This window comes from Clytia hemisphaerica, unplaced genomic scaffold (assembly GCF_902728285.1).
Source record: "Clytia hemisphaerica strain Z4C2 unplaced genomic scaffold, Clytia hemisphaerica genome assembly, whole genome shotgun sequence".
Lineage (NCBI taxonomy): Eukaryota > Metazoa > Cnidaria > Hydrozoa > Leptothecata > Clytiidae > Clytia > Clytia hemisphaerica.
In genome coordinates, this window is record NW_027104166.1 from 644,368 (window position 1) to 671,235 (window position 26,868).

General features: G+C 35.2%; 1 protein-coding gene across 1 annotated transcript in view; it reads left to right on the plus strand.

Annotated features, from left to right (window-relative positions):
- The first annotated feature begins 4,406 nt into the window (after positions 1-4,406).
- The window catches only part of LOC136814228 (uncharacterized), a 39,234-nt gene continuing 16,772 nt past the window's right edge, over positions 4,407-26,868 (plus strand). Inside the window, exons 1-13 of the mRNA XM_067070744.1 lie at positions 4,407-4,614; positions 5,313-5,427; positions 6,076-6,209; positions 6,499-6,595; positions 7,724-7,947; positions 8,909-9,104; positions 9,642-9,912; positions 11,543-11,698; positions 12,424-12,562; positions 12,986-13,301; positions 18,496-18,603; positions 23,825-24,115; positions 25,200-25,356. Coding sequence (XP_066926845.1) covers positions 4,480-4,614; positions 5,313-5,427; positions 6,076-6,209; positions 6,499-6,595; positions 7,724-7,947; positions 8,909-9,104; positions 9,642-9,912; positions 11,543-11,698; positions 12,424-12,562; positions 12,986-13,301; positions 18,496-18,603; positions 23,825-24,115; positions 25,200-25,356 — 2,339 coding nt within the window. The 5' untranslated portion in view covers positions 4,407-4,479. The remainder of the gene's footprint in view (positions 4,615-5,312; positions 5,428-6,075; positions 6,210-6,498; positions 6,596-7,723; positions 7,948-8,908; positions 9,105-9,641; positions 9,913-11,542; positions 11,699-12,423; positions 12,563-12,985; positions 13,302-18,495; positions 18,604-23,824; positions 24,116-25,199; positions 25,357-26,868) is intronic.

Here is a 26,868-nt window from a genome sequence, read left to right on the forward strand (position 1 = left end):
TACCCTAATATGTAGATAATAATGAATTATTGTTGCTCATAAACAACAAAAAAGGTTAATTTCGCTAGAAAAAATCTCATTTATTTTGGATTGAGTTTCAAAAAACAAAATCAAAACACCTTATTAAAATCGAAAATCTTAGAAAATGGTAATTGAAAATTGGAGATCTTCTACTGGGATCTTCTATTATAAATGTTGAACTTTTTTGAAACAGATGTTATCCAATCTTTATAGTGTAGAAATCAAAACAAAATTCCTGCTGTGCTTGGGTTATTTTAAGTTTTCAGCTCTGTGAAAATCGATCTTTTGATATTTTCAATGTTTTATAACTTTTCATTTTTTAGAAGAATAACGATGACTTAACAATTTTTCAAAAAAGTGAAGAACCTATGTAGACCAATTAATATTTGTTTTTTTTATAAGAATTTGTTTTGATTCCTCTCGAAATCTTTCCTAATAAATTTAATAAAGATTCTGTAATTAATTTTTTAACTTGTCATTTCATTGTCAAAAAGCCTATTATTAGAAAGTCAGTGTTTTCAGAAATTAAAATTTTCTTTCTCGAAAACGAAAAAAAAAAAATCAAATTAAAAAGTTAATTAAAATATTAGTGAGCTAAATTTTGAAATTTCAGATGATTTGGTTTTTGAAAACTCTGTCAGCAAATAATTTTAGTCAAATGCCTATAATGTCAAAATTTTAATCAAAGAGTAGGAACTGAAATGAATTGGCTACCTTCATATTTATGGTACAGTATAAGATACAATTTAAAGAGTTTGAGATAATATTGGATCTGTAGATTACTTCTATGACCTTCTATGGTCCTAAGCCGGACAATTTTAGCTTTAAAATGTGATAAACAACAACGTTTATGGGCATAAAATCTCATGCGTAGTAAGATAATTACCGTCAACTGCTCTAACTTGGGACGATTGGTCGAAACATGGGACTGGTTGATGTCTGGCCTGTATTTTCACTTACTTTTAAATCTCTTTGACAACAAATTTGTTTTTTGATAGCTCCACCAAGTTTATCAATCATACTTTTTCGTTCCCCTTAGAGTGCACAGACACTCGCGTGTGTTCCACTACGTTTTTTTTCATATTTCGATTTAAAAGCCTACTCGGTGCGAAAGAGAAATCGTGTATTTTTTAATACGCCGTTCATTTACTCAAATCAAATGACTTTGGAGGTTCGGTAAAATTGTGGCCGAATTGCTGTCCCATGTTTTGTCAGATAGTCCCAAGTTAGAGCAGTTGACGGTAAAGATAATGAAAGGTTTTAAGAGAAATTTTCCAGGGGGCAAATTTCTGGTGGCAAATTTTGATCATTGATAATGAGTGTTTTCATTTATCTTTTTTTAGCATAATGCGGAATCTAATTTATTTCCCAGGACCTTGGTGGTTATAACTGGGTTAATTATACTTCATAGGCTAAAGTTTAGTCTGTACGGATATCCATTCATTTACATAGATTCTGACCTCTATTGACCTCTATTCACTTCATCACTTCATTCTTCAACAGTTTCTGCCCTTAAAGCTGTTTATAACATTTTCATCCGACTTGACAAATTATGTGAAATGTAAATTGGTAATTTTCCAAGGTTTTTGCATGCTAAGTGGTCAAACTCATCTTTGTACTACAAGTGTCTACAAATGTATATTTGATATTATTAATATATATTGAAGCTTTTCGGCTTAAGCCATCATCAGTTATCATGCAAGTAAAACCAATTGTAAATTTTTTATAGGTTTGTCATTCACTTCATCGATCTAGTAATTGGAGGTAAGTTTAAGTACTTTATCTCTCACTCCTTCTTTATTTGCGTCTACTCGTTCGTTCGTTCGTTCGTTCGTTCGTTCGTTCGTTCGTTCGTTCGTTCGTTCGTTCGTTCGTTCGTTCGTTCGTTCGTTCGTTCGTTCGTTCGTTCGTTCGTTCGTTTCGTTCGTTCGTTCGTTCGTTCGTTCGTTCGTTCGTTCGTTCGTTCGTTCGTTCGTTCGTTCGTTCGTTCGTTCGTTCGTTCGTCGTTCGTTCGTTCGTTCGTTCGTTCGTTCGTTCGTTCGTTCGTTCGTTCGTTCGTTCGTTCGTTCGTTCGTTCGTTCGTTCGTTCGTTCGTTCGTTCGTTCGTTCGTTCGTTCGTTCGTTCGTTCGTTCGTTCGTTCGTTCGTTCGTTCGTTCGTTCGTTCGTTCGTTCGTTCGTTCGTTCGTTCGTTCGTTCGTTCGTTCGTTCGTTTTCGTTCGTTCGTTCGTTCGTTCGTTCGTTCGTTCGTTCGTTCGTTCGTTCGTTCGTTCGTTCGTTCGTTCGTTCGTTCGTTCGTTCGTTCGTTCGTTCGTTCGTTCGTTTCGTTCGTTCGTTCGTTCGTTCGTTCGTTCGTTCGTTCGTTCGTTCGTTCGTTCGTTCGTTCGTTCGTTCGTTCGTTCGTTCGTTCGTTCGTTCGTTCGTTCGTTCGTTCGTTCGTTCGTTCGTTCGCAACTTTTTTGTCATTCCCAGTTCAGTCTAACCGATGTACGGTCCTTATGATGAAACCAAGATAACTTATTCATCAGATCGTGTATTTTCAACCATTGTAGGTTAACTAAGGGTCGCTGTACTTGTTCTCTTATTTGAATTAGGACAAGTCATTGAAAATCACCACATTTTCACCCAATGTCGCAAGGTGAAGGAAAATGTATTCCACGACCAAACAAATACTTTGACATTTATTAGCTCTTACAATTACAACGATAGCAGCTGCGAAAGAAACTGCAATGATCATCAAGCATCGGTGCGGCTACTTTTACCATCTTTTCCCGCCTGTTTTTGTACGGATGACAAAAATATTGGAGAGCTTTATAAGCAACATTATCAACCTTGTGACAATCAAGTGAATACAACATGTGACATTATTTCAAAGGCGTGCCCCTTCGACTCGACGTTCACTATATCTGACATCAAAATTCAAACTTTGAAAGATGCTAAAGTTTCCGTGGAACAAGAAATCGATGTTACTGGCTTTCAGAAAGGTACGTGTGTTTAGTCCGTTGGTAATACACATTTTTTCTTTTATAGGATGTACTCTATGATGAAATTTTCACCATCATTTTCTTATTTTTTGCATAAAGATTAAGAGCAAGGTTTTTTTTTAAAGTGACTGAAGCCGTTTTTTCTGGAATTTTTTTTTCTTATTTGGAGGAAATTCCCTTTTGTCATTTTTAGGGGAAATGAGCATTTCTCGAGATTTGGTATTTCTTTCAGATTTTTTGCACAATGATGTAAATTGGTAATTTTTAAAATTAGGAGCCTGATTTTCGAAAAACAAATTTGGGTTAAAAAGTGCCTAAAAATTGGGACTTGTGATTTGTGGAAATTGTTTCATTAGATTTTACCTTTAAAGAGGTAGAGTTATCTTTACAGGAAAGAAAGGGTTGTTTTTGTTTGTGCCCAAAACTGAGCATGGTTTGATTTCAATTTTATATGGGACTCCTTAGCTCTAAAACATCGGAAAGCCAGCGTGAAACAAGTTTCATCATGTTTTTCAAGCTTTACGCATCTCTATGATGTGTCTTTCCCTTTTCGTTCAAACATTTTCATCTTCATTCAGCATGTTTCCTACTACCTATATCAGGTAGGTCCATTCGGCATGTTGCTTGTTTAACTTAAAACTGCCAATTATTCTGCTCTATATAGCCTGGTTTTAGTCTTTAATTACCTTATCAATATTAGTTGACCCGGGCGAAAGTACATTCACTTGCAAAGTGAATTGTAGTTAACACAGCTGAAACGAGAAGAAGTCGAAGAACGTTTCTACCAAAGAACTACAGTATGCCTAGTTATAATTATATTCACGATATTCATGATGTAATTTTTTCTACGGGATCATCCTGGTTTATACAATAGTAGTGGCAATTTAAGCTATAGAAAAATTGTTTAAAATTTGCCATTGCTGGCGAAAACCGAGGTGTTTTCTAAGAAAATATTACGTAATGCTTATTCATGATATGCACCACTGCAATGTCTTCTGACATTACGTCACGGAACCAATAGCTGATTGGTTGGAAGTGACGTAAAGTCAGTCAATACTTCACTTACAACCAATCAGCTATTGGGTGAAACGGAAGACATTGCTGGCGAAAACCGAGGTGTTTTCTAAGATAATATTACGTAATGCATATTGAGAAGTAAAGAACTAACTTACATAATGAATATTATGAATTCTAGTGCGAGAATCTATTCCATTTTAGATGACTTCACCAGCTTTCCCTATAGTTTTTGGAACGATGATATATCTCCGAGGATTCGTCAAATACCTAAATATTTTATGACTTTTCGAATCAGTGGATGGCATTTGGTAATATAGAAGTAAAGAACTAACTTACATAATGAATATTATGAATTCTAGTGCGAGAATCTATTCCATTTTAGATGACTTCACCAGCTTTCCCTATAGTTTTTGGAACGATGATATATCTCCGAGGATTCGTCAAATACCTAAATATTTTATGACTTTTCGAATCAGCGGATGGCATTTGGTCTCTTACCAAGGCGAATCTGCTTTTTTCAACACCAGAATGCTTGGAGTTCATGACGGCCCTTTTAATGTTTCTGAAGACCAATTACATGATTTCAAAGTGAAGGTATTGTTTCTTTTTTAAATAGAAATAAAACTCTTAGGTTGTCAAAACGGTAGTGCAGTGGCAGAGCAACAAGCTACAGTGCGCAAGGTTGTGACTTCGTATTTAATACAAAAATGGTACTTGATGCCTCTAAAAAGCTCGATGTTCAGCAATTAAGAGAAGGATCAAGAGTATGTGGAGCAATCGGAGAAAGAGAGGCGCCCTCCTCTACCTTAGGGTAGATAGCTATCAAAAGAGGAGCCGTCGGGGCGCCTCTGACTGCGGCCGTACCCTCACTTACTACCTCATTTTAAAGATCAAGAGTAGGTGGAGCAATCGGAGAAAGAGAGGCGCCCTCCCCTACCTTGGGGTAGATAGCTATCGAAAGAGAAGCCTTGGGGTCGCCTCCGACTGCGGTCTTAGTCTTATTCACTACTTCATTTTAAGGATCAAGAGTAGGTGGAGCAATCGGAGAAAGATAGGCGCCCTCCCCTACCTTAGAGTAGATAGCTATCGAAAGAGGAAGGCTCCGACTGCGGTCGTAGACTCACTCAGACTCACTTACTACTTCATTTTAAGGATCAAGAGTAGGTGGAGCAATCGGAGAATAAGAGGCGCCCTCCCCTACCTTAGAGTAGATAGCTATCGAAAGAGGAGTCCTCGGGTCGCATCCGACTGCGGTCTTAGACTTACTTACTACTTCATTTTATTACGTACAGGCACCTGACTATGCTGCAGTTGGTGAAAGCTTTCATTGCACCATGAGTGTTGGACCTGCTGTCGATTTCAGTGTTGTTTTCCGATTGGATTCCGAAATACAAGAATTTGAATCAGGTAATATCAAGCATAATGTCCGGGGGGTACTAGGGTTGCAAGCTGACGGGGGTGCGCCGCCTGACTTTCGACCCTCGATTTTTTAGGAAGATCTAAATCTTCCTTTTGGTCTCGTAAATCAATGAAAACTCTTCATAAGATCGAAGAAATTCCCAAAGTACAGTCTTACGAACGATTTTACGTAAGGTGTTTTTACTAGACAGATTTAACGTGCATTTGAAAATTGCTTAAGTGAAAACAGAAAAGGAAGTATGCAAGAAAAGGATGCCTTACGGTCCGCAATCCATATTGTTGAATGGGCTATCCCAGAAAAAAAACTTGTAACTCCTATGTTGAGGAGTTCTTTTTTGGATGAGCCCATGGATTTTTAATAACATTTTCGGGACCTTGGTTTTTTATTTTTATTTTTTAGACCACCCTGGATTTTTGACCTGGTCTTATTGACCAACCTGGATTTTCCATCTCATTTTACTAACCACCATAAATTTTTATACTCGAGAAACCAGACCCCCTGGATCTTTTTTATTCCGTGATCACCATGGATATCCAACCTCCTAACATAGGGTGTACAGACTATTTCAGGAATAGTCCAATATTGTTTTTCAATTATTAGATATACTGCATATTCTTTGTAATAAATCTTTTTAGCTGATGCTATCGAATTTGAATTAAAAGACAATCCATTGTATGGAAGTATTACACACCAGGAGTGTGTTCAATCTTCTGTCTATAAGAATGATACAAAATCAGATGATGAAACATATGTTGCTAAAACGAGTCAGGTATGTTATTAAAACAGGACTTAGAGAAGTATTTCGATTTCTTCAAGTCTCTTATAAGGTAACTTTTTCGCTGATTTATCTTTCTAAGGGTCACTCTTCAGTTAAAATTATCACTTAATCGGTCCAATCTTTTTTTTGATAAAACATGCGTTGTTCTCGATGATAACTCCGTCTTGAAAAGCTTAGAATCATCAACTCACTATCCCTATAAAGGAGCGAGCTGTTTTTGAGTCAATCCTATCTCTAAGGAGCCAAAACGCATTAAAAAATCATTCTAATCTTTTCTTAGGATATGTTAGATGTTTGTGGCCAGAATGCTGACTTTCCAATCAATAGACCATTTCCGGATTACGCTCAAAGATGTATAACCTACATAATGGGAATGAGTAATTTCACCTTTTTCTATACTTATTATTTACTATATATTTCCAAAATATTTGCTTAGGGGCCGTCCACATAGTACGTACGCACTAAGGGGGGAAGGGGGTTCTTCTCAAAAGCGTATGCTTGCGTACAGGGGGAGCGGGGGGATCAAAGGAAAATGTACGTACGCAGAGAAAATTTTTTCATAGCCCTTTTTCGCTTGTTATTTTGTCGACTTTTACGCTTGTTATACGCATCAAGGAAAAGAAAAAGTTTCTTGATAAACATTGAGTTTCATGTATGAAATGAAGGTCCGAACCAAACGATTTGAATTCGAAACTTTCTTCAACTGAGGGGGGAGTAAATGAAAAAATACGTACTTACCAGAGGGGGTATAGCCATTTGCGTACAGGGGGGATACTAGATTTTCGACATTTTAGTGCGTACGTACTATGTGGACGGCCCCTTAAATTTTCGAACTTTCGAATTTCAAAACATTCGAATCGCACTGTTGACGACCAAAATTCAAAACAAGTTTCTGGACTAGCCAGATCTAAAAATGGATTAGTTTCTTTTTATAATGAGGAGCCCAATCTAGTCAAAAAATCAATGTTTCTTATATTGGACTTTTCCAGAAAAAAAAATGATTATGGGGGGGGGGGTGGAGGATAAAACATTTTTTGGAAATTTACCCCTCGGACATTGTGACTTTTGACCCCCCGGACAAGCATTAATTGACCCCATGGACAATCAAAATTACCTTCAAACAAGGGAAAATTAACCCCAAACAGAGCAAGTTTACCTCACGGACAAGACAAATTTTGTAGATTTTTTCACTACCCCCCGGACACTATATCCTCCACCCCCCATGTACGAATATTTTCTGGAAGAGCCCATTTTCTACACCCCTCCTTCAGGCCTTTCCTATTTTGCTATTAGCTTGAGAGAATATGTTGTCATCTCCTTAACCATATGAATGTAAAGCTAAATAAAGGCATCTGCTCAGCAAAGCTGTGGATGCATAATAGATGAAACTTCCAGTTTTCAGAACATGTCATGGCTGCCCCCAAGGAATTTTGGAAAATTGAAAACCCTACCCCTAAAATCGTCGAACCCATTATACTACTTTTTTAAATACTTTTTTGATTCAGGTGAACTCTTCTACACAACATGTGAAAAAGATTGTACCTTCAATACGTTTGACCGTATGAAATTGTCGGACAAATCAGCTTGCACTCGAAATATGAGAATCAATTTTGACGTGACCTTAAGTAGATCAAAACAAAGCCCTGGTATAAGTATTTGTGAAGCTAACATTGTATCTAATATCTGGACTGGACAACAGAAGAAAACTGTCAAAGAAATTATCATCCAGGTAAAATTTACTCTGAAAATAATTTTTAACATAAAACCACGAAACTTAAATCCAGTTTAAATGTTTTGTTTTTAAATAAGAGTTATATCATTTGCTTACTCATCAATTTTTATTCACAAGCTTTTTTCACAAGATTGGTCAGAAAGAGGAAAAGAAAAACATTTTTTTGCTTATATCAGCATAATATAACAATAAGCAGACACTGTCCTGACATGCCGAGCTTGCAAAAGCATTGCAGTACTAAAACGCGTGCTACGTCAATTTATTGTTCTATTTAAAAACGAAATGGCTTCTTTCTAAAATTAATGCAGTGCAGGCTATAGCCTATACTAGACGTCGCTTGCGTTTTTCTCCGCGATTAAAGTCTATTCCACTTTGCGACTTTTTCGAATGTTTCGAGCCCCGATTTTTTACGTCACTTTAAACTTTCGATTTTTTACGTCACTTTAAACTTTCGAAGCTCTTGCGCTAGGTAACAGTCGAATGCGCATAAGAATACTTGAAAGGCTTCTATTTTTTGAAAATTATCAAAGTGGAACTCACCAAGAAGCGGTGAGTCCGCTATGCAGGCTATTAAAATAAAAATGTTTTAACGTTAGAGATGTTGAATAACACTTGAAACAAATGGTGTACATTTTTGATGGAGCAACCAAATAATTGACATTGCTATGCAAAGTCAGCAAACAGCTTGTATATATGCGTGTAGATTGGCTTTAAATCTTCTTTAAATTGAAACGAAGATTTAAAATGTGCCGTACTTGGTTTCTGATCAGGGTTCCGTCAGCTTAGAGAAATAAATGTCCCAAAATGTCCAAAATGTCCGACTGTTATTTCAAGCCCTGTCCGAAAAATGTTTTAATATTCCATTTAAGTCCATTTTTACAGCTTCTTTTAGGATGTCAAAGATCAGAAGGCTGCCGCTTTGTGTTTTGATTTTTTACTTTCTTTACTTGGTTGTTAGGAAAGGATAACCGGATTCGAATTGACATCTTTAGTGGAAAATTCAAACTATCCATCCAATCAAACCGTTTATCCAGTATCTTTCACCATAGCAACGGGTACAGATGTCACGCTTTTTGCATATGTCGAGAATTACGAGAAAATTAATTCAACAGATTCAAATTTTGTCGGAAATTTAAACATTCATAATCGCACTGGTAAGTTTAGAACATTTTTTGGACCTACCTGGCGGTCCTATAAATTAAGTCTTGTTCGTTAGTTAGATAGTTCGTTCGTTAGTTAGATAGTTAGTTACCAACTTTTCTTGAGATTGGCTCATTCAATTTTTTGCATGGAGATGTATTACTATAAACGCTAATGTGACAGAGCCCGATTTTCGGGAGAAAAAGAATTAGGCAAATTTCAGCCAAAAAACGGCTAGAAAATGGGTTTTTGAGACTGTGGATCATTAATTTTTTTCTGATTTTTTGCATGAAAGTACCCTCATTGGTAAAAGATGGCTGAAGCAGATTTTCACAAAAGAATTTTTTCGCCTCAAAAATTGAATCTTTATCCATAAGAATCACCATTTTTTATAAGCTTAGTCAATATGTTCCTAACCAAATACTAACCTAATACTTCGATCATTGACGTACGAAGCCTTAAAATGCCCTTAATTTATTATTAATATTTTGGTCATCGAGCCCTTGTAGTCTTATATTTAAAAAAACGTTCAATTTGCTTGAATTTTTCAGGACCAATTACAATTTACGGGGAAGCATACAACGGTGTTAGTCATCTGAACAATTCTTGGACCATTAACATTTGGCACCCAATAAAACATGTCAAAGTCTGGTGTGAACCGCCCACTGTTTTAGAGGGCGAAGAATTTACCGCCATCATGGCGTTTAGGGGTGGCAGTAAAGTGAATGTGACCTTTGACACGTTTGCTATGAAGAATGAAACACTTGGCGTGCTTCTGGATGGTGGTGTGAATGACACGGTTTTTATTAACGTCACTAAAAGGTTTGTATATCTCTGTAGACTTTGCTATTCATGATATGCACCACTAGAGAGTCTTCTGAAAACTTTTAAAATTTTTCTCCCAATACGTCACTTAAACAATAGAAAAAGTGACGTATTGGGTTGAACAAAAACAGAAAAGTTGAATAATTTCTTGAAGTCATTGCAGTGGTGCATATCATGAATTACCGAGTTTATGTATGTGTGTTTTTCAGCGATGGAGACGGTAATGTTCTAATTTGACTAGATCATGACCAACTGAGGACGATGGTAAATCAGCACTTTTACCGTCCTCGATTTTGCGGATCAGAAGTGCGGGTTTTACCAAATCGCTTCAGTCACTTTACCGTCCTCAAAAGCGAAAATACATAAACTTGCTATTGTCCGTTAGAGGGATAGTAAACGATTCTAAAGTTGTTTACACCAAAATCTAAGTCAAGCTATCCTTTATAGAATAAAAAAAGAATCAACAAAAAACTCACATCTTGACAAAAATGTATACCTTTTTGGCGCACCCGGTACAGCCATGGCGGTTTACGGAAAATTAAATAGCGGCGATAGAGTTTGCAACAACAGGGTAAACACCTCCGTAATTGTTTACTCCGCCCCTGGATAACCTCAAATTCATCCTGTCTCACAAACTTTGCCTTGTATAGAGACGATTGGATCCTCTAATAATTCCTCCATTCCCAAGGAGAAGGTCACGCAGTTCTGATATACATACCTTCATTCTTCATGGAGGCTGGTGTTAAACTATTTTTATGATATTGTAATCCTTTAGAGTATAAAATATAAAGAAATAAATTTGTAAATAAAACAAAAACCATGCAGGTCTATAAGCAGTGCTATAGACAGTGTTCATGTAAAATACTAGGCTATGTTACAGATAGAAATGCCATTGAAAATTGCATTTTTAGGTTCAGTCGCCAGATTCCAAGTGATATTATTATAGACTACATTTCTATTAACAAAAAGTTAGGGAAAGACGGTTTTCAGCCTCATTATCTTGATACCGATATCCTTTTGGTGGTATAAGATCCTAAATAGAAAGAACATATTAAAATTTGAGAGGATTCTGTTTGACAGAAAAAGCTCAAAAAACCAACTTTCCCCATGGAAACGCAGGCCAAAACTGCAATATAAGTCGATAAAGAAATCAGGTAAATTCTTACGATCTCGCGCTCATACGATTTTGGTTTTGTGTCCCGTTTGGTATGGTATGAAATATTGGGATGAGCTGGAGTTTTTATAAGATACTTCACTAATTGGTCATTTGAAGTAATAGAGATGACGCGTTCTTTAGAAAAAGTAATGAAATTAACTTAACGACCAACCAAATCACATAAGAGTGAGACGCCTTGGAGTTTTTACAAGATACTTCACTCATTGGTCATTTAAAGTGATAGAGATGACGCGTTCTTTAGAAAAAGTATTAAGATTCTTTTATTACATCTTAACGACCAACCAAATCAAATAAGAGCTTGTAAAAACTCCAGCTCGTCCCATAAGAGCTTGTAAAAACTCCAGCTTGTCCCGAAATATTGGGATTTGGACTGGTTAATTCCCGTCCCTTGGTCTAAAAATTTTCACCTTTCGTCCGGCTAAAATGAATCGACTATTTTTCATTTCAAAGGTTTGATACATGCGGAGTGTACAAGATGGAGGGGTTGATCCGTAATCCTGTATCACCGGGCCAAGGTGTGGATTGGCAAACGTATTTCCCGGAAGAAAGCAATCTTGTGTATGAGATAACAGTTGTGTGTCCAATATCCAACCTTGTAGTGGATAGGTAAGTATTTCAATTTGTTTTGTGGAGAATTTCTGAAGAGGAAGAATATTTTTGTACCTTAAATGTACTGATTTTCAATGTGGACTCTTTTTGGCGGATCGAAGGTCTCCAATTTTTGCATGAACCACTTTTCACCTTATTTCTTTTATTTTCCTAGAACTATTGGAGATAAATTTCGTGAAAATCGCGAAAATTAATCAACAAATTGAAAAACTTTATCTAAATTTAAACAAATCGTGATCTTTGATTTTTAATTTTTAATTTTGCGTAATTTATCATTAATCTTTAACACCCCCTCTTGGTCGACTTAAACGGCCTCTATACGCGCTCCTTTTACAGTATGGGTAACTCATAGCTTAAAGATGGCTGACAGCGGGTACAAAAAGTGAGTTTCGAAAATTATCACTAACAATCATATTGTTTGTCCAGTTTTATTAACTTTGTGAAATCTGATTAATTACCCCATAGTGTTTATCACATAGTACCCTAAGTATCTTTGTATTGCCTGAATTCTATTTGTTGGTACTTTTAATGAATTTTCGATTTTCTTATTATAAAGAAATCTAGTCGATTATAAAAAAATTCGACAATGAAACTCATATAGATGCAATTGCGAGGATATCGCAATTGGCCGTAAAACACCGGAAAACATATACCGCAAATTCATGATATTCTCAACTCTATTATTCCTGAACGCCCTCTATTTCCACCACGCTCTTTTTCAGTAATCCACCCAATAATACCATTGGAAACACCTTCCTAGACCTTGGTCAAAAGATTTATTTGGACATCAACATTGAGGCAACAAGCAGTGTTCAATATAACATCTCGTGGGGTGATGGCAAAGAAGATTCCAAGCTTCAGGTATTTATTCAATATAGAATTCCGCAGGGAATTTCCCTTCTGTCCACTATTTCTCTCAGTTTGAACCACAAGTGATTTTGTGGTTTAGAGATGCTGGCTAAATCGATCTTGCCAGGCAGGGTGCAGTAAGCAGTGCTGGCGAGTCCTGTCGAGCAGTGCTGCTTTGCCACCCAAATCTCCTGAGTGAATATAGTTAGACAGAAATTCTTATTTCTTTGCATATATAATGCATACTTTGTGGAAAGGTATTCTGACCACTGCCCAAAATACCTCTCTATGCTCAAAATCACAGTTTTAATGTTATTTTCCAAAAGGTGAAAAATTCAATTTCACCACGTAATAAATACCCTTTAAATAAACAAAGTGTCTTATTTACAAAAAAAATCTATATAGTTTCAAGTAAACATTATTGGTTCTATACAGGAAATCATTAAACCGTTCAGACTACACCACGTTTATACTCAAAAAGATAGTTACACCATCACTGTGTTGGCATCAAACGGAATAAAATCATTATATAACTCAATGACGGTGGAAATCAAAAGTTGTGTACCGACTATACATGCGGAATCTAGTTCCGCAGAATTACCATTACTCTTGACTGTTGGTACAGAGAATTTTGTTAAATACATGTACCAATATGAGAAAATAGAGTGTGAAAAATCTTCCTCAAAATTTCTCAAAGTGCAACAAACACGATTGTTCGGTGAGGAGTCTGGGATTGAAATCTTAAATGCAGGTAATATTTAGGTCTGTCTCACTATAATTTGCAGTTGATACAAAAAAGGCCATAACTTTTGATAGAATACGAATTATTAGATAGCGGCTTTGTAGTTTAGTCTGTTAGACCAAAATATCATAACAATACTTCAGTTTGTGAAAAAAGCATGAAACTTGGCACAGACATGCACAATTATAATCTGAACAAAAAAATTGACAGAGACACGTCTGAAAACCACGTGACTGCTGACGTCAGCACTTTTTTGCTGACGTCATGAAAATTTTTTTAAGGTGTCCAAACCATCAAGTATTATATACTATTGGAAAGGAAATTTAATTCTGAACAACTTTTTTGCTTACAGTTTTTTCTGAAAACGAAGCCAAAAAAAGTTACAAGCTTCTGAAGTTGACTTGTGACGTCATCAAAAATTGTCAAAAAATTTATAGTTACAAATCCCCAAGTATTATATACCGTTGGAAAGCAAATTTCATCCTGAACAACTTTTTTGCTTACAGTTTTTCGTGAAAATAAAGCTAATAAAAGCTATTGACTTTGTTTTGCAGCATGGTTCACAAATCACAAAACTTGGGGTAGAAAACTGATAGATGGCTAGAAGACGAAAGAGGATGCTTAAATGCATCTTTACTTGCTTCTTTTCTAAAATGTTAGGAAAACATTGCATTGCTGTAGAACAGAACAGATTAGAAAACATTGCATTGCCTCAAAAAGTGTTCGTTGTTTTTGGAAGGAATCAATTTGCACACGTGATATGAAGTATTTTAAAGTATTATAGAATCTTGCTAGTAGCATGTTAAAAAATTACAAGTCAAAAGACTAACGGACCCTTGAGAATAGCATTTTTGTTTCTTTTGTTTCACTTTTTATTGATTATAAGTATATCATATGATCGGGTTCTTACTATCGAGAACAATATTACTAAAACGATATGTAAAAAATATTGCGAGGAAAAGAAAGTACTACCACCATCCTTGCAGCCTGGCGAATTTTTCGTTTCTGCCATCGACAACATGGACAATGGTCCGAAATCAAATATGGCAAAATCATCTTTCATGGAACAACAATATCCATTTTCCAGTTCTTATAATCCAGCACATCCACACGAACAGCGTTCAAATACACGGAAGATCACAGTACAGTAGATATATCTTTGCCTGAGTCGTACACAAACACTCTACAAACCAAGAATTACAAAGCAGAACCATTTGATAGAAAAACTTCAACCAACCCCATCAGCGAGTGCTCTAAACAAACAAAAGTTCAACCTTGGGTGGACAAAATTTCAACAGCTCCAATGGATACAGAAAAGCTAGATGATCGGGTGTCATTATCTGCCTTTTTTGGAAGACAATCGGTGACGTCCATGGCAATAACCATATCATGTCTCCTCCCACTTAAGGACGAATCAATCAACTCGACAGCCATGGTCCGTCATTGCATCGAAATTGTCCAAAGCATCACTTACTCTCTAAACCCTGGTCAAAAGGTTATCATCACAACGGATCAACCAGTTTTTACGCATTGGGGAAGCAGGTGCAGTGGATGTACAACGACAGATACAGTGATGTCATCTGGATGATGGGTCCTCTGCACATCGAAATCTTTCATGAGAGATGGTAAAAACAAAACGGAGCTCTTTGAATTGCTTGCCGACAATTTTCTAACGATCAAACATCCGATAATTGTATCTACTAAAGGGAACGGTGTAACATCAAATTTATTGCAGACTGTCGATCGAATCAGTCCTTCGAACCATGAAGAAGCGGACACGCACATTTTCAAGCATATTTTCGATGGTCGGCAGCATGGCTACAAAAATTTCCTGATTGTGATAGTAGACACCGACGTTATTGTGATCGCACTCTACCATTTCTTTTCCATTGGTGCCGAAGGGCTATGGGTTGAGTTTGGTGTTGGAATAAACAAAAGGTACCTCATTTTATATTGATACTGGTTTGTTTTCTTTTTTTTTACTATCCAATGAAATACTTTATTCCTATTGAGGAAATACTGTACGTTCTTTAGAACCTCGAGTTGGTTGTTGTTGCTTATTCTATAAGAGCCTGACTGATTTTTTTAAGGTATTACGCAATTCACGAATACGCTAAAGCTTGTGGTTTACATTCACTGGTTGCGACACCGTTTCAATGTTCGCTGGTCGAGGCAAGATCACCGCATGGAATGTATGGGATGTGTATCCAGATGTGACTGGAGCTTTTGTGAGATATTGCAGATTCGTAATGTACTTAATTCTATAGAGTAGAGAATGATGATGAAATCCGATCTGCCTCTAAGTGTTCGAGAAATCGAGCAACAAGATTTTGATCTGATCCAAAGATACGTTGTGTTGTTGTATGATCGCGCTAGCCCATACACCAACGTCAACTCTTGTAGGCGATTGCTATTTACAGTGAAGGGCAAGGATATTGAACAAATGCCACCGTCGGAGGATGCTTTGATGCAGCATTTACTTAGAGCTATTATTCCTGGTCTGTTTTAATGAAATCTAAAAAAGAATCTTTACTATACAAATTCTGTTAAGCTTTGAAAAATGTAAAGAAATAGCATTTGACCTTTGATCCGTATTTTAAAAGAATGATTTATCGTATTATACTTCCGATTTCCAGAATCTGGTGTAATGCTTGCAGTGCTATGCTACCCGAACTCGACTTCGAAAAGTGGGGGTGGGTACTCACGAATTTGTACTACGAGCCAAGGTGGACAACCCTCCCAGAGGCATCTAAAGCTTGTAAGGAGCTCATCCGCTGCGGGTGTAAAAAAGAGTGTACACGTTTTTTTTTATTAGAACACCTAAAGTTTGAGTGAGCCTGGATGTGCTTATTTTTTTAGCAATTCTCAGCCTAAAATGTTCTTAAATGTGTTCTTAATTTTTAGACTACTCTAAATCAACAATATGATACAAAATAAAGAGCACTTAAATTTGGCAAAATTTGGACAATATTTTGAAGATCCACCCCTAAATTCGGTTAAAACTGCTTAAAAAGAGGAAAAAATTGTTGTTTCTTGTCATTTTTTTCCAAACCGAGGCTGGGCATGTTCTTAAGATGTTCTTAATTTTTCGACGAATTTCAGCCTATATGTTCTTATAAACTAGGTTCTAATAAAAAAAACGTGTACTGGACGTTGTAAGTGCAAAGAGGCCAACCTTCCTTGCACAGAATTGTGTCATTGCAGTGGTGGTTGTGCAGTATAGCAACTAATTATTCTGTATATTTTATGATCGTGAAAATTTTTCTACCTAGTCTGAAATTATTTATCTCTTTATTTTTCATTGCGTCAGGGTATCTTTAATATCGAGGTTAGTATATCACTAAGCCTATTAGTATTGTTTTCCATCTGTTAGTTTAGTTTTGAAGGAAAAATAATAGCGAAAAAGTAAGGTTTCTTGGCGTAAATATTTTAATTGGTAGAAAGATACTGACTATTTTTGAAATAATGTCGTCTAGTTTTTATTGAATAGTTTTCATAATAAATATAAGCCAAAAGTTATTCAGCATGAATTTTCCTTTCCAGCTTTATATACTGTAATTCATGAGAGAATCTTTTGTAACTATAAAATTTTTGATGACGTCACAAGTCTTCTTTAACTTATTTTCATGAGAAACTGTAAGCAAAAAAGTTGTTCAGGGTGAAATTTCCTTTCCAACGGTATATAATACTTGGGGGTTTGTAACTATAAATTTTTTGACAATTTTTGATGACGTCACAAGTCAACTTCAGAAGCTTGTAACTTTTTTTGGCTTCGTTTTCAGAAAAAATTATAAGCAAAAAAGTTGTTCAGAATTCAATTTCCTTTCCAATAGTATATAATACTTGATGGTTTGGACACTTTTAAAAAATTTCCATGACGTCAGCAAAAAAGTGCTGACGTCAGCAGTCACGTGGTTTTCAGACGTGTCTCTGTCAATTTTTTTGTTCAGATTATAATTGTGCATGTCTGTGCCAAGTTTCATGCTTTTTTCACAAACTGAAGTATTGTTATGATAAGCCACTGGACTATTGTGCTTGTTGAAAAGACAAACATATTATTATCATAAATAAAAAACTCAAAAAATATTGGAAAATGAACATTGAAAATGAAGAATAAGAAAATCAACTTTTTCAATAATTATATAATCATCATTTTCACACGAGTGATTCTTTGATCTTAGAGCATCATTAATGTGAAAAAAAAATTCAAAGAAATTTATTACATCGAAAGATATAGACCAAAGTTTATCACTGATTGACTTCAAAAACCATCAAAAAAGTTAGCTTTTTCCTTTGTTAATATCAAAAGATAAAAATCGATTTACTCCGTTACCAAGTACTCCTCTTGGGATTGGTTTAAAAATGAATCACATGATCACAAAAAGTGAACAAAACAAACTAATTTCCCAACGCAAGTTCAATTAAGAAACAATGGAAAGAAACAAAAAGCTTCCAGACCGGGTTTTTTTATACGGACTATGGTAATATTAAGTCAATACGTCTATAAATTCTTTAGTCACGAGCAAGCAAGGTGAAAGCACTCTCATTCAGCATATGTACAGGGTGTCCCGAAAAAAAGTATCGAGTTCGAACATGATTCTGAGTAGATGGTTGTTGAGTGTGTTTAACAAAATGTAGGAAAATATATACCAACACATTAATAATTTTTACAACAGTCATCATGATTAAAAATATTTAACTTTCTTTCCAATTTTCATGACGTTAAAGTTATTGAGAATTGTTTGTTGTAAAAGTTATTCATAAAAGATGTCTTATGACAATTAATATGACACACAGAGAAACTTTAATAGACATTGCAAATTTAGTGAAACACACACAAGAACTTTCTTTCTATAGAAGTGGTACGACTCGACTTCTTTCCGGACACCCTGTACTGATCTCTTATTATTTGACTGGATCGGGCTTTCCGACATAAAATAGGAATTTAGTCCAGTTTCAATAAGCTAACTGGCCATCCTGTTTATTTCTTTTCTGGTTGTCATTCAACATAATTTGAAATTGAAACGTTTGAAAATCTGACGGAAATATAAAACAACATAGGGGACTATAGTTCACTTTGCTAAAATTGTGATTGCCTTACATTAAATTGAAACCTTATTTAATAATTTTTAAGAATATATTTCATAATTTTGATTGGTTTAATAATAATTTTACCATGACACAAATCTTACATTTTTTGTAGATGCTGTTACGACGAATCTGGAGGACAAAGTGATCATTTATAAAATGGACAGGAATACAAACAAAGGGAATTATACATTGACACTTGATCTTGCTATTGACCAAGAAGGTAAGAAATAACTCTTCTTATAATACACGTTTTTTAACAAGAACAAACTATACATGAACATAAGGCTTCTCGGGCCGAATTCTTAAGAACAAGTTAAGAACAATTTAAGGCTTGTGGACTCTAAAACATCTTCAGAACACCCCTGTCTCTGTGCCCCAGTGGGTGTAAAACATCCAGTGGGGGTGGGATGTGAAAAATGTGAAATTCACTGGGGTGCAAGATTTCCGGAAAAATTGAGTGTGGTGACCAATTTTTGCTTCATTATCACGGGTGAAGAAAATCTTTCTGAAAGTATATTCTGATGAGGTAGAGTAGCTAGCAGTGCTAGTCAAATGTTAAATTATAAAATGTAGTGCGGAGTTGTTGTTACACTATCTGAGGCTACTGATAGGGAATATATTTTTCAACTGCGTTGAAACGGCGAGGTATAAGACTTTTAATCATAAAAACACGAACATCATCCATTACTAACAATAGGGCAATATACCTCGATCGGGAGACGAATCCCGTTTGGGAGACGTCTTCCAAAAGGGGAAACTATTTTGCAATAGCGACATTCATTCAACGTCCATACAACGTCAATCTTAGACTAGTAAACCACGTCGTTGTATTTCGCTGCAGATAAAACTTGCAATGGGATCTATTTCTATATATGTTCACTGAATACAACGACTAGTTCCAAATGGCGCTATTTACTAAATAAACGGTGGAGTGCTTTTTCTACTGCGGCGAAGTGCTCACTCAAAACAGCGCCCTCACTCTCACGGATTAGAATAAAAAAGTAAACAAAACTCGGTACTTTTCATACTTTATTATTATGTTTTTTTTAATGAGACTCTTGAAAAACTAAAACTTGTTTTTTATTTTGTTAAATGAGAGGTGTTTTATCATCTTGTGCAACATTTGGATATACAATTCAATTCACTCAAATCAAAACAAACTCACATCCTGATTATTTTTTGATTTTAATGTATTATAAAAGAAGGTGAGTACAATGGACTATCAGTCAATTTAGAAGCTTTTTTATTTTGAAAAAAATGAAAGTACTTGAAAGTACTTGAAACAAGATACCAACAACAAGACAAGGAGTTAAATAAAACTATTCACAAAAAGTATGATTTGTTTGTCTGAATGAAAATAATATATACTGAACTGTACCTACCAGCTATAGGTACTCCAAAACAAAAATATTCATATAAGGGGAAAAATCTCTTTCAAAAGAAAAAGATGAACATTTTTTTAGAAAAACGACATCAAAAATATAAAAGATCAGGGGCCACTGCAGGCATAAGAAAACTTTTTTTTTTATAGAAGCCAAAAAGAAGAATATTTTGAAAAAAGCAACAGCTTTTACAAAACATAAAATTATATGTATTTGTTCATATTGACCTCCAATTTTGCTATAAAATTATATATAAAGTATACCTACATAAAATTACTTCCAAATCCAAGTAGATTGTTTTTAAATTGGCAAAAATCCAATCAAAATTTTCATAAATTTTATAAGTATATAAGCAGTATAAGTTTTGAAAGACTTTCACAGTAGGTATAAATTTCAGTCTGAACGTGTTCAACAACACCAGGGGACAACAAAAAATTACAAGGTAGAAGTATGCTCCGGGGGAGGGGGGCACCGACCTTGACGACCGACGGAGATGTGCCGCGCTGGAGTTTGAAAAGTGGACCCTGTGAGATATGAATGTTTGGTAAATTTGGGACCATTTCAGAACGATAAATGATTCAACCGAAAAAAATCTGTAAAGTGGCAAAAATGACTTAAAAAATAGACGAAAAATTCAAATATTTCTAATATTCTCACTGTAAAAATTGTCTAAAATGACCAAAAATCGACCCAGTCAGGGTTATTATCTTGAAAATTAGTACAAATTTGGCACCCTATCATATATCTCTAGAGTCTGAAAAAGGGGCCCTAATCAGCGGCATGTCCCCATACTTAATTTTGCCTAAGTGCCCCCTGGAAGTCTGCCAGTAGTGAAAACCCAAAACATCCTCGTACATCTAACAATTTCAAGGTAGTGAAATCCAGCTAAACAACTGCCGGTCATCCGAAAACCCAGAAAACCAGTCATCTCAATGTAAAATGTTGTTATCTTCATTCACAAATAGAACCAAGATGTGTCTCACTGGTCAGCTTGTCAGAATATTGTTTTCGTATAAAAAAGCATTCAATTTTTAAATTCCAAATTACCACTTTCACTTTTCATCATTTCCATGTATTGCACCACCAAAAATGTTATATAAATACCATACTTTCCATCTTAATTTTTGAGGATTTTTGTCAAGTAGCCATTTCAGAGTTACATTCTCTGGGATAAGGTTATCAAGTTTAACTTGTACTATAGAAAAAGCAGTGATCTGTTACCCAATGAATGTGAGCATAAACATATTGAACATTCCCTGCAAAAAGTATCCTGCATGCAGTCATGGAATCTGTGTTCAGCTGTGTCATATTGTCATAAATACTGCACTTGTACTCAGATTTACCAACATACCAAGCCAACAAAATTTCAAAGAACCCAGTGTTAAAACATGTCATGAATGTTTATAACCATACATAATCAAAAAATCTTTCAATAGACCTTTTCGCCTTTGCGTCCGCCATATTGAATTGTATGCAAAAATACAGGAACGAAAATGCCGTGGTTGGATTTAGTTGGAATGTATGCAAAACATATGCAAGTTTACACAAAGATTAAAAAGACAACAAAGCATCTTATAAATAAATATTATAATCATTAGAACAATAAAAGATGGAATTTCTTAATCCAAAAGGAAATATTTACAGAACAACAAAAGCCTATTAGGAATTTGTTCTTAAAGACATTGCATATTCTGTTTTCATGCCATTAAGAAATTCCACGAAGACGGAGTACACACATCAAACTTTCAAAACACGCAAACTGAAAGCAGTAATTATGACGTCACACTTTATCAATGTTTTGATTTGATCATTTGGCGGCTCTATTCCCAGGAGAATAATTTGCCGTCAGCCGAATAAGGATTGTTTTTCACCTTCGCGGGTGATTTTTCAGTTTAAGATTCTGTCTAATGTTATGGTCTTTTGAAGTGCTTGTTCTAAGAGATGAGTGAATATAATTGTTTTTAGTTTTCAAGAGAAGCAAATTTAATCTTTCTTCTACAAGATTACACTTTAATATAATGCCAATTATGCATGTAAGTTTTTATTTAATACTTTCTTTTTGCATATGTTTTGCATACTTTCTAAGGTAATTTCACCACGGCAATTCGGCAACCATAATTTTTGCATACAATTCAATATGGCGGACGCAAAGGCGAAAAGGTCTATCACAACAATCACATGAAAAAGTGAAAGTATAATCCATATAAAAGTTTGTTTGTTTTTTGAATATATCAACGTCCCAACCAAGCCAAAAACAATGTATGAATAAAGATAGAGATTGCCAAGACAGTTTAAATCTGTGTTTATAAACATTTAAAAGCATTAAAATCTTCTCTTCTTAGTTTAGCAAAGGAGTTGGAGAAGTCCTCGCCACGTTTTTCTGTTTGTGTTTATATTTTTTTTCTCATCCATAACTCCGAGAAACTCAAATATTGCGATGAGAATAGAAGAAAAAATAAGCCGTGTCCATTCATTTTATCTTCCCTCTTTTTCGAGGGAACGTTGCCTGAGATTAGATTGAAGCAAAATCCCGTATTGCACCGTTTGGAACTAGTCTGTCTTTCCAATCCACTCTCCCGCGGCAATTTCTATTTTTTTATAAGAACTCTTTATTATAAGCACTACTCCCGCGTTCCTGTGTCCACAAGGAAAGACAGACGCTTGCTAGTCTACGTCAATCTTGAAGTGAAAACGGGGGAAATTGGGGCAAAAGGGGAAGCTAAAAAATGGATCAATGGAAAGATAAATGAATTTTTCCACTTTTGACCGACAAAAGTTTAAAATATTCTACCCTTGAAAATTTTTCATAAGCTTTTCCAAGCAAGAATATTTTTACGCGAATTCACGCAGCCAGTATCACCACAGAGTTTGATGCAGGATTGTCTCCCAATCGGGAGACTTTGTCCTAATTAACTGCATAAATTAAAAGGATTTTCTCCTATACTCAACTTGTATGTTCTATGGATAAAGTAAAAGTGGAGTCTGTAAGAACATTTCTCTGAAAGTAATGAAGACTATGAACTTAATTTTGAAATGTAGTGTTTTAAGATGTAGTGACTAAGGAGGCGCAACCGGATTGCGCCGACGACGGGGAAAATTTTAGATTTTTGACTCTCTTGTGTAGGCTAAAATCACTCCTTTTTTACAAATTTTGCTAAATTAAAAAAAAAAAAAAAAATTCAACTAATTTATTTATGTCCTATCAAAGTTTTCATGCTTCATTTTTATTTAACCCAGCAACTTGCATATTCATCAATTTATTTCTAGTCATCAAGCCTACCTGAAGGTCATCATTATTTTCGCTTCTGATTTACGAACTTAAATGATCGACCCACGACCGACCTTTTTTTTGAGAAAAGCTTGACTGAAAAAAGGAAAAACGGAAAGACATTTTGCTCTTGCCTTTTTATTAAAGATAAGGACTTTTATACATATCGGATATATTCTAGACCATCTGTTTAGATCATAATTTGCTACTACTTTTGACGAGGCGGTGATATGGACAATTATACAGTTTTGGTTGCGAGCGAAGCAACCAAAAAAATTGAGCCATTTGTGCATTTCGTCAATTCAAAAAGTTGATTCCATAAGAGAATAGGAGATTCTAGTGGGATAAACCTTTTGATGTGAGAATTTTACTGGGGTACGTCAAAATCATGAAATTTTGAGTGGGGTATGTGCAGATTCTTCGTATCTTTCAATGGGGTCATTTTCAGTTACAGTATTCCAGTGGGGTGAGTGACTTATCTACTGGGGTGAAAAAATGGGCGATTTTCGGGAATATTTTTCACAGGGGTGACAAGTGGGGTGGATCCCACTGGGTCACAGAGGCAGTGGTGTTTCAGAAAAAAATTTATTAAAATATTCTAACATAGTGACATTTTAAGCGTTGTAAAGTCTAAAATATGAAATTTCTTTTGACCAAAATACTCGCAAAATATTTTGAAATAAGAACATATTAAAAGCCTATTTTAGGCTTAAAATCTAAAAACATCCAAAGGCTTCAAAAGATTTGATGTTATTGTAAAAAATGATTATCTGTTTCTCATTTAATTATAGGCACTCTTATTCAGCATATACTTAAAATCTCATTGGTCAATGCTGCTTTTTTTGCTGTTCTCGCTAACAGTGACGCAATTTCTATTTCTCGTAACACAAAGAAACATGGCGTAACACAATTTTATGAGATTGAATTTGACGCAAGTGGGAGTTACGATGCGGAGAATCGAATCCAATGGACTGATTTCGAGTATCGTTGGTACTGTCAGTTGAATGATACGTCCAACCTCCCTGATTCGTTGCCAGGAGATTCCATTTGCTTGCCTGAGAACCGAACCCAGATCACTACAGGTAAATTTATAATAGATCGTTATAATGATATATTATTGTGTGTATGTGTATTTCAAAGGGACATAAAAGTACTGACGAAATTTGTAAACAAACCGTAAACATACAGCGGGATACAAAATCAAAACAAATGTCACATGTCAAAATAAAATATTATTTTGATTTTTACAATTGTTTTACAAGTTTGTTTTAGATTGTGATTTTAATTGTTGTCTTTAATGACACGTGCTTCGCGCAATGTTTACATTTTACTACTTTTATATCCCTTAAAAATTACGATGAGCCGGGAGAGGGTTGAATTTTTTTGCCCCTTGAAAACTGATATCTTAAGGGAACTTATTTTGGTGGGAACTAATTTTGGCGGATTTGGCGAATTTGGCGAATTTAGACGAAATTCGCCAAATTTAGTTCCCGCCAAAATTAAATATTTTGCTCACTCGCCAAAATAAGTTCCCGCCAAAATTTGGTTTTTTGTTTCCTTGCCTAAATACCCCCTTAAATTCATCAAAGTTGCTAAAAATAAGGTGACATTAAAAAAATTCACTATTCGCCAAAATAAGTTCCGCCAAAATTAAAAAACTTTAGGATATTTGCTGCCTACCAAAATTAGTTCTCGCCAAAAAAAGTTCCGTTAAGGTATAATTTTTTTGAACAGAAAATTGGGACAAGATTGTACATAAAATCTCTGCAGACAGATTAACGCAATTCTGTCGTTTTATGATTTTTACGACCTATTAACTTTTCCAAGCCAATTCTTATCGATTAGGAAAAAAAAGAAAGCAGGGAACCTGTTCAATTTCTTGATAATCTTTCAGTGAAAAATGTTGCAAAAAGGTTAATTTGATACTCACCTTTCAAGGACATTTTGGACTTTTTTAAAAGTGATTTTTAACTTCCAAAGCTTATTATAACTATTGAACCATTAAACCAAATATGAATTGTTCCTTCTCAAATTTTCAGTTTTACAAAGAAAAAGAATCTGGTTAAAATTCACATTGTTACGGCCACAAATATAGTCATCAAACCCGTTAATTTTTTGTGGGTCCACTTGGTACTGTACTAAATTGCATATAATGAATATTTCTAGGTACGAATAAACAAGGTTTTTTGTACATTGATTCATCCAAGTTATTAGCCAATCAAAAATATCAAATCATTGTTGAAATTGAATATAATATGACTGTCGTACAAACCGTTCAGTTGGTGACTGTTTTGGATGGAGTCGTTCCTGTACTCACGATAAAGTAAGTGGTACTTTACTAAGTGGATTCATTTACGCGTAAATATAAAATTGCAAAACTCAGACCACTTTTCATTGCTATTTTAACCAAGGTCAGGTAACTGTTTTAACTTACTAACCATCTTTCCTTTCTAATCACAGCTGCTTTGTTTGATAAGAGATCCTTGACCCGACAACCTCAAAAATTTTGGATGTTATGTGGGCCTAGTCTTCATAATATCATTATTTGAGATGGTCTTTTTATACATAAATGGTGCCTTATTAAGTGGATTCATTTTCGCGTGAATATTGATTTCACGAATCTTAAATCTTAAATCTTTCGGTGGACAAAATTTCGCGAATCAATCACTCTTTTACCCGATTTCTTCCATTTTCATAATTTTTAAGTGCTTATTCGCCAAAATTTTGGGATTTGAAATTCTCCCGGTTACTACTTTTCGCTGTCAAATTTCGAGAAAGTTAATATCCACTGGAAATTTAATCGACTTAATGGAATATAATTTTTACATATTCTGAAATCGCTCAACATCGCCTAAAATATTGAAAATTTAAAGACCTCGGGCGTGCTTATTTGAGGAGATACGGTATTCATGAAAAGATTTTTGTGAAAAAGTCATACATATGATTTTATAGAATGGATTCTATATAGATACACTGCAAAAAAGAAACGCCCAACGCTTGCGATGAATAATGGGCAATCAGGACCGATCGTGCTCTTAAAGCAATTTTCCGTTAATCAAGCGCAAAATCTTCCATATTTTGGAGCAACAAAAAGAACTAGCCGGTACCTGCATGCCGGTTAAGCTGTAGCTGAACGCAGAGCAAAAGGCCTTTGGATGTTGAAACTGGCTTAAAAGCATTCTCAAATGACAAATGAGAAAGAAAGAAATCTCTTCAAAGTTTGACTCTAGCCCTCCCCCGGGTGTCTTATCTTTTAACCATATTTGGATTGTGTAGTGTCCCCGTTACGTAATTTTTTGTTTAAGTCAAAAATTATCAGAAAAAGCAATCAGGACCGATTGTTCTCTTATAGCGATTTTTCGTTAATCAATCGCAAAGTTTCCCACATTTTGGAGCAATAGAAAGGACTCATTTGTCTTTACTACCCAGAATTCATAGCGCTCTATGAATGATCAGAAGCAAAATAACCCTGCTCGACAAATCAACCGAGAACAGTAGCTATTCAATTTCCCTACCAGCCAAAATGATAAAGTTGAAGTAAAAAGGCCTGATAGAGTATTTTTAAATCCGATCTTTCGGTTAGCCACTGAGATAAGGATTCTCTTGACTTCAAAAACAGGCTTAAGTTAACACAGTCAACTCCCTTTAATTCGAACATCTATTATTCGAATCCTTTCATAATTCGAACTAACATATTGATCTCCTTAGCTTGCCAGTCTTGAAACACATTCTCGAATTATTCTCTTTTTCAAGAAAATTCCCCTTGTAGATGTCGAATTAGAGAGAGTAAACTGTATTTGTATAATTTTCAAATCTCTCTTTGTTTTTATACAAG